Consider the following 7,500-nt stretch of genomic DNA (forward strand, 5'->3'; position numbering starts at 1 on the left):
CTATGGTGGATTCATCTTTTATATCCGAAGGAGCACCTCCTAATGTCAGCACAGCAGCAGCGGACAGAAACACTCGTCCAGCTCAGGTCAGAGCTGCAGACCTGCAGACGCTGTGCTGGTCCTCATGTTACCTGGCATCGTACCAGCCTGACCTCAGCTCCTGGTGGGATCTCAGCCTTTCTCACTCAAGACGTTTGCATCCTTTAACACAGAAACAGACACGATTTCCCTCGTACAGGCGGCGTTCACTCACAGCAAACTCGGCGTGCAGCTTGTGCGTGTTGATGACGACGTCGCGGAGCTGCTGGCGCGTCAGCGGCCGGCCGGCCGACAGCAGGTACTCCCTGGCTGCGGTCTCTCTGGGGGTCACCACGGCGACGTTCAGGGGCTCCACAGAGCCGAGCGCCGACATGTCCAACACCAGGGAGACGTTGGAGCCCCGTCTGGAGAAAGAGACGATGTTAGAGACAAAACGTTTCTCCTCCTGTGGTCCAACGTGGTTTACTGACATGTGCGAAAGAAAGAATCCCTCAAAGGTGAAGCGATTTCTTTTTAAAGAAAACCAATCCAAATATCAAATGTCTGCATTTATAGAGGACTTCTTCTTGAAAATAAATCAAAGGTTAAACTCATCCACATCATTAAATGTTTGTTTCACATCGAGGATCAACTGAAACTACACTGACGTGACGTCACTTCCTGTTCCAGGAGCAGAAACACTGAACTGATGGAAGTGTGAGAACAGAAGCAGAAGAAGAAGAAGAAAAGACAAGGTGTGTGTGTGTGTGTGTGTGTGTGTGTGTGTGTGTGTGTGTGTGTGTGGGCTGTCTTCGTCTGGCTACGTGTCGGCCGGCTTCCTCTCCAGGATGCTGCTACTTCCTATTCGTCTGATTGCTGATTGGCTGCCATCCAGAGTGGATGAAACACACACACGCACGCACGCACGCACGCACGCAGAGACACAGACACCAAGAAAAACATCCTGCTCTCACTCTGAGTCTGGATCTTCCTTCCTGCTCTCACCTGAAGAAACGGCGTGTTCTCTCTCTTCAGCGCCATCGCCCTCAACGCTGATGTAGCCTGAACAAAATGGCCGCCGCGGTTCAGCCCCGCAGACGCACTTTAAGTCACCGGAAGAGTTACGAGCAGATAAAGAGGTTTTCTTTTCAGTTATGAAACGACTTAAGAGGAAAATGAACTCCAGCCAAAGTTTAGGGAGTTTCTAAAGCAACACGCCGCACAGAAACTAAATAAAAAGAAAAGAAAAAAGGTCGTCTTACGTAACCCACAATCCATCTTTCTCACAGCCAAAGCTGCATCGCCTCAGACACTTCGGCCCGTTGAGCAGAGCAGAGTCCAGGTGAACTGATGCAGCACCGACACATCGCAGACGATGACAGGAAGTCTGGAAGCAACACTTATTTCACAGCGGAGGAGAAACGTGTCGAGTGGACTCTGAAGGAAACCAAACGTTTGAACGCAAAAACTGAAGCCTGTTTCTGTACAGATGTATGGAAGCTCATTTCTGCCAAAAAACAAAGGGGAAACTACGAGCCACTGAATCAGAATTATGACATGAACTAAATTAACATTGTGAGACAATAAATCTGAATTCTGACAGAAGAAGTCAGACCTTTTCTTCAGAATGAGCTGGATGATGAAACGCTGCCGTCAGTCTCAGCGAGACGTCTATCGATGCATTTTTACAGACAGCGTCAATCAAGTCCGCACGTCCATTTGTGTTGTGAGACAAAGTGTCTGTGTGAAATCAGCCTAAACCTGCAGCAACGTGAACTTCATATGAATCAAAGGAAACAAGCTGAAACATGCAAGAGCTCCTTCAACCTGCAGCAGGCCGATGGTCAGGAACATCTGAAGGAGCTCAGACGTCCGACGTTTCAGAGGAAAGCCGCTGAAAGAGAAGCTCCCCTTCACATCAGCAGCAGCAGAATACACCGAGTGCACCACACCAAGGTAATCCAAGTGCTGAACTGAGGACACACACACACACACACACACACACACACACACACACACACACACACACACACACACACACACACACACACACACACACACACACACCTCTCTTTGAAGCCTCCTCATCGTCACGTACACAGTTCAACACCTGACTGCTCCAACAATCACAAGTTAGAGGTTACTGTGCTCTGAAAACACACACACACACACACACACACACACACAGGTTCCCACCTCCAGCCGCTGCATCCACTCTAAGGTGGAGCGCCGCCGCGGTCACATGGTTCAGCTCCAGCATTGTTCAATGCAGCATCGTGTTTGTGTGTTTACGCACACACTGTTTGCACTGTGGTTGGATTTCAGCTTTCAACTTCTTCCTAACTGCATCCATGAAATAACTTGCACAAAATTCTCATTTTCTTTCTTTTCTTCTTGTGCTGCTGCCTCTAACACCCTAATAAAGTCTTATCTTATCTTAACATTTTGTCTAAGTTACTGGTGAACAGCAGTTTGTGATCATTACTGTTCCAAATCAAATGTTTTGACAGCAGCCAGAGGAATCCCTTCATTCGTTCATTCGTTCATTCGTTCATTCACTCACTCCATGAGAGAAGTCCACGATATGACAGACTACAGACCACGGCATGTTTCCTCCAGAGGAAGATGAAGATCTTATCATTTGGAAATGTGAATAATTAACAAAATAAGATCTGGAACTATGAGGTAACTATTCATATATCTGACTTTAAAGACAAACGCACTCGTTTGAAGAACGATGATGTCAGAAATAGCCGATGACTCGAGTTTAAAGGAGAGAAGCTCACCTGGAACATGTTGATAGTCTAATAAACTGTTCCTGCAGCAGCCACACAAACGTACGATATCACAGGACGTTAAAAACGAGTAAATCAAACTTCAGTATGTTAAGAAACATGGACTGTGCCTCAGGATCTCAAGACATTTCGTGACCTCCCTGTTTGTATCTCGAACTCGATACACCGCCTACCAGTGGAGTGGCACTGCTCCACTGAGCGACAGGTGGAGGTAACACACCAGGACACGCAGCAGCAATGAGCCACAGAAGGCCAACAGGAAGAAGACTGCAAGCTCGTGAGCATGACTGTAAACAATGCTGGATTTCAAAGGTTTTCTGAGGAAGGAAACACACTCGCCGTGTTTGTCACACCTTCAGGATTGGCTCGTTAGACGTCGTCATGCTGACATCCTGTCACACACACGGCCCTCTCTGATACAGCCACGCAGTCTGTCAGAAGGACAGCACTCTGATGATCGCTCATCATCCTCGAGGAAACGACAACAAAAGGTTCAGGAAGACACGGATCAATGATGCTGATCGTGGGGGGGGGTGTCAATCCCACCGACCAGCACAACATCAACTCCACAGCGTTCACCAGGAAGCTGTGGAAGAACCCATGAAGCCGACCCGAAGGCAGGGCTCGGATTCCTGCTGTGAATCATTCTGACCAGCAGGTGTCTCCACTGAGCACCTGAAAAATCACTCCGCTTCATCCACCTCAACGCTTCCAGGAACCTTCATCCACCACTGCTGACGGAGCAGCGACGACCCTCTGCTGCCCTCGGGTGGAGGAGTCCTGCCGCTGGAGTTGGTTGAGAAGTTACCTTTCTTGCAGTCCTGCAGCAGGTTTCATCCTGAAGGGGGAGGGGCAGGGCTTTAGCTCGTTATTGGCTGTCACTGAGGCAATGCTGGCGAATGGAGCGTGGTCGTTGCTGGTGATGATGTGGACAGGGGCGGGGCTAGAAGGAGAAGCACAGTCAGGCGTTTGGTTTATTTCAGTGTGTTTCCTAGGGCTACGCTGTCAGGTGACTCACCTGGGCAGAGGGACGACAGGAGGAGCGAGGCGGCGGCAGGCTACGATTGGCTGCTCCTGGGTAATGGGCGTGACTACAGCTGGAGGGTGTTCAGCTTGGACCATGCTTCCTGACGTCACAACCTGGACAAGAAGAGGACTCGTCACGATGCTTGTTGGCGTTTCTAAACACGCATGCAGAAACAGTTGTGGTGTCTGCTGCTGACCTTGGTGCCCTTTGACCTCTGGGCAAAGTCTGGAGAGACAGTCGAGGTCAGGTGGACATCAAGGCGTGGAGCTTTCAGCTGTCTGTCAGAAACCTGAACTTTGCCCTTAAGTCGGTACAAAACCTGGAGATCAGACAGGAAAGAAAAACAGAATTCATTCATTCAGTTCATTTTAAATGAAAAACTGATGGCTGAGAAGGGAAATCCAGCAAGTAGTCATGTCCCGACATGACATTTGTAGGGCTATGTATAAAATCAGGAAACCGTCATTATTGTCACTGTCAATATATTCCATTTGTTTTGAGAAACATCTCCAGGAACCTCAACTGCGATTAAACGTTTTGGCGCTTTTATGGCAAAACTAAAAAGAAAAACAAAGCCTGCATGAAAACACATATTTCAAGCTGCTTCCTCGAGAAGTGTGAGTGGAGAGAAAACAGATCACATTTCTAAACATGAAGTTCTCCATTCAGGTGACAGGAAGCGGTTTGTGAGCTCCCTCATGTGGACTAAAGGTCAAACTGCAGCTGAGACAAAGAAACTGTATCACATATGATTATATTCTCTGTTTTCAGCTGACATCAAATATCTTCTGTTAATGCACTGAATCATTTCTATTGATCTGTATCTCCTTTTATTTTTGCTTTTATTTTTATATCTATGAGTGTGTGAGAGAGCGTTTTGTGTGTGTGTGTGTGTGTGTGTGTGTGTGTGTGTGTGTGTGTGTGTGTGTGTGTGTGTGTGTGGCTGAAGGCTAGGACACAGTGACCTTTGACCACGGCCACAAATTGGCTAATGGCGGTTGGCTGTCTCAGCCAATCAGAGCGGTCATGGTGGACGGTTTAAAAACGTGCTGCATGATGTCAGTGATTATGCTGAGCTGTGTGTGTGTGTGTGTGTGTGTGTGTGTGTGTGTGTGTGTGTGTGTGTGTGTGTGTGTGTGTGTGTGAGATACACTGACTATTACCATCAAGCAAGTGATGATGATGATGAAGATGGTGAAGAAGAGGACGACAGCATAAAAGCCTTCTCTGCTCCAGACGTGGTCCCTCTGCTCGCCCTGCAGGACGTTCTTCTGCAGGAGACGCAGACAGAAAGAATTCAGTCTCCAAATCAGGTTTCAGCTGGTCTCTGACACGTCCTGTGACATCACAGACCGTCTCTCTACTTCCTGTATGGAGGCACAGACACCATCAGCTCCTGAGTGTAACGGCTGGACCATAAATGTCCCACACTGCTTTTTAATAACTCCTTCAATCATCTTCCTGTTGAGCTGACATCAGCTGTTCAGCCTTTTCTTCCGCCCTGTGGGATGAAGAAGGCTGCAAAAGTGACAAATCCTTACGTTACAGAAGGTGGAAACTTAACTTAAACGCAGTACAATTAAGTGACAATCAGAGCAGCTGCCTAATGGAATGAATTGTTGCAGCTCTGCTGAAGTTTCAGTTGCTGATAAGACATGGAGTGTTTGCCAGGAGCAGCGTCTTCAGAGACTGATGAGGGACAGAGCAGGGTCAGATCAGACGCTCCGGCAGGTTTCTCCTTCAGAGCAGCTCCTCTGCGGCGCTCTCAGGAAGTTTCTGATGTGCTGCTAACATTGTTAGAGGAGCGTCACATCTGTCACAGCTGGCAGTGAGAGTAATAACGTTAATATAATCAGAAAGCTGCTCTGCTCCTCCTCAGGCTGATCGATGGGACTTTAATAGTTCCATTCAACTTTTAGCAGCAGCACTCTGCTCTCTAATAATCCCGATCCATCCTCTCCGTCTGTCTCCACGGGGACAAACGAGCCTGCTTAACGAGCCCTGGTTACCTAGGAGACGGAGCAGGCACACTAACAGTTTTCAAACGCACACACCTCAGTGGAGACTTCGGTGATGCCGAAGTGTCCCAGGTGGCGGTGAAGGACCCTGACGTTCAGTGACTGGATGACCTCTTCAGCTGGGCGGGGCTCGGAGATCCCCAGCCTATCAGAGGACACGAAGAGCTCAATGCCATTCTTCTTCTCCTGTAAAAGCCATCCATCAGTCCATCAATCAGTGATAGATTTATCAATCGATCAGTGGAGTGTAGCATATGAATGACGTGTCTCACATTCAGCCGGTTGATGTGCACGTGTCCCGCAGGAACGCCCAACGCTGCCGCTACACCTTCCCGAAACCACCGAAGGAGACTGACGTTCAGCCTCCTCACATCCACAGCCAGGTACTGAGAGAGAGAGAGAGAGAGAGAGAGAGAGAGAGAGAGAGAGAGAATATAGTTCATTGGTTGATGGAGATAAACAGCAGGTGGTCAGTGTCATTAAACCACCACAGAAGAAGAGACAAAATGAGATGGTGTCATTAAAAGCTCCAGTCGAAGGTCAAACGATAGAAAACATGATGGAAACCTGAATTAAACTGAATATGTGCCTCAGTTTTAAGGTACAGTGCAAGAACAAACAGGGGGCAGCATATCGCCATAGTAACCGCTAACTGCTGCTCACCGTACTCTCTGCTGCAGCTACTAGCTGCTGGTAGCTTGTTAGCTCAGTTAGCCGTGCAGCTAGCGGACCTGTTAGCTGACTGGAGTCTACCTGGACCGAGAGCTCAGAGCACCTGGTGTTCACAGAACCGGCTCAGCAGCCTCCCGGTGAACAGCCAGACCAGGACTGAACCTCGGAGGCAGACAGAGGACAGTTTGACGACAGGGACAACAGGACTGAGGTGATTTACTGAGACTAGGACTTTGAATCCAGGGACGATGAAAACAAGGCCGGGACAAGAGAGGCGTGAACCAGCTGAGCAGCGAGAGGACGGTCGAAGAACCAAGAACCAAAGCGGAGCCGGCGAGACGGCTTTGTTTGCTTTGAATGAAGCGTGTTTCACGATGAGTTAACTCGGTAATTCAGCTCGCGACTCCTCTGAACGAGCTGCAGCCACAGAAACGGAGACGCAGTGGACGTGAAGACGCTCTGAGAATGACCCACCAGGACGCTGTTTGTTCTGTCCGTCCTGATACAGACCAACATGGCTCTGGATGGTCTCTGTCCTCAGCCTCGTCACCAACAGATCGAATCATACCCTCATCGCTGCGTCTCCTCTCTTATTCTATCTCTCGTCCACAGTCCGTCCCTCCTCACCCCGACTCCCCCTTTGGGTTTTCCCAGCAGTCTCTCAGCTTTCTGCTAAAGTGATATGAGAGAAAGGTGAAACGCACACTAATGACTCATCCTGGATTTTACTGCAATCAGTGTGTGTGTGTGTGTGTGTGTGTGTGTGTGTGTGTGTGTGTGTGTGTCTGTGTGTGTGTGAGAGAGAGAGAGGTTGTTTGCTAATGGCTAAAAACAACATGTTCTGTTGCCACTTAATCCAATATCAGGAACAATAACCACTCACACACACACACACACACACACACACACACACACACACACACACACACACACACACACACACACACACACACACACACACACACACACA

General features: G+C 48.7%; 2 protein-coding genes across 2 annotated transcripts in view; both read right to left on the reverse strand.

Moving 5' to 3' along the window:
- Positions 1 to 7,500, reverse strand: part of rab21 (RAB21, member RAS oncogene family) — a 90,100-nt gene that overhangs the window by 40,262 nt on the left and 42,338 nt on the right. The gene's annotated exons all lie outside the window — the stretch shown is intronic.
- Positions 1 to 7,500, reverse strand: part of ptprr (protein tyrosine phosphatase receptor type R) — a 34,388-nt gene that overhangs the window by 12,900 nt on the left and 13,988 nt on the right. The window contains exons 4-10 of the mRNA XM_070991574.1: positions 6,131 to 6,244; positions 5,895 to 6,044; positions 5,004 to 5,111; positions 4,037 to 4,159; positions 3,832 to 3,953; positions 3,622 to 3,756; positions 254 to 443 (exon numbers count right to left, since the gene is read on the reverse strand). Coding sequence (XP_070847675.1) covers positions 254 to 443; positions 3,622 to 3,756; positions 3,832 to 3,953; positions 4,037 to 4,159; positions 5,004 to 5,111; positions 5,895 to 6,044; positions 6,131 to 6,244 — 942 coding nt within the window. The remainder of the gene's footprint in view (positions 1 to 253; positions 444 to 3,621; positions 3,757 to 3,831; positions 3,954 to 4,036; positions 4,160 to 5,003; positions 5,112 to 5,894; positions 6,045 to 6,130; positions 6,245 to 7,500) is intronic.

Source organism: Chaetodon trifascialis, chromosome 22 (assembly GCF_039877785.1).
Source record: "Chaetodon trifascialis isolate fChaTrf1 chromosome 22, fChaTrf1.hap1, whole genome shotgun sequence".
NCBI lineage: Eukaryota > Metazoa > Chordata > Actinopteri > Chaetodontiformes > Chaetodontidae > Chaetodon > Chaetodon trifascialis.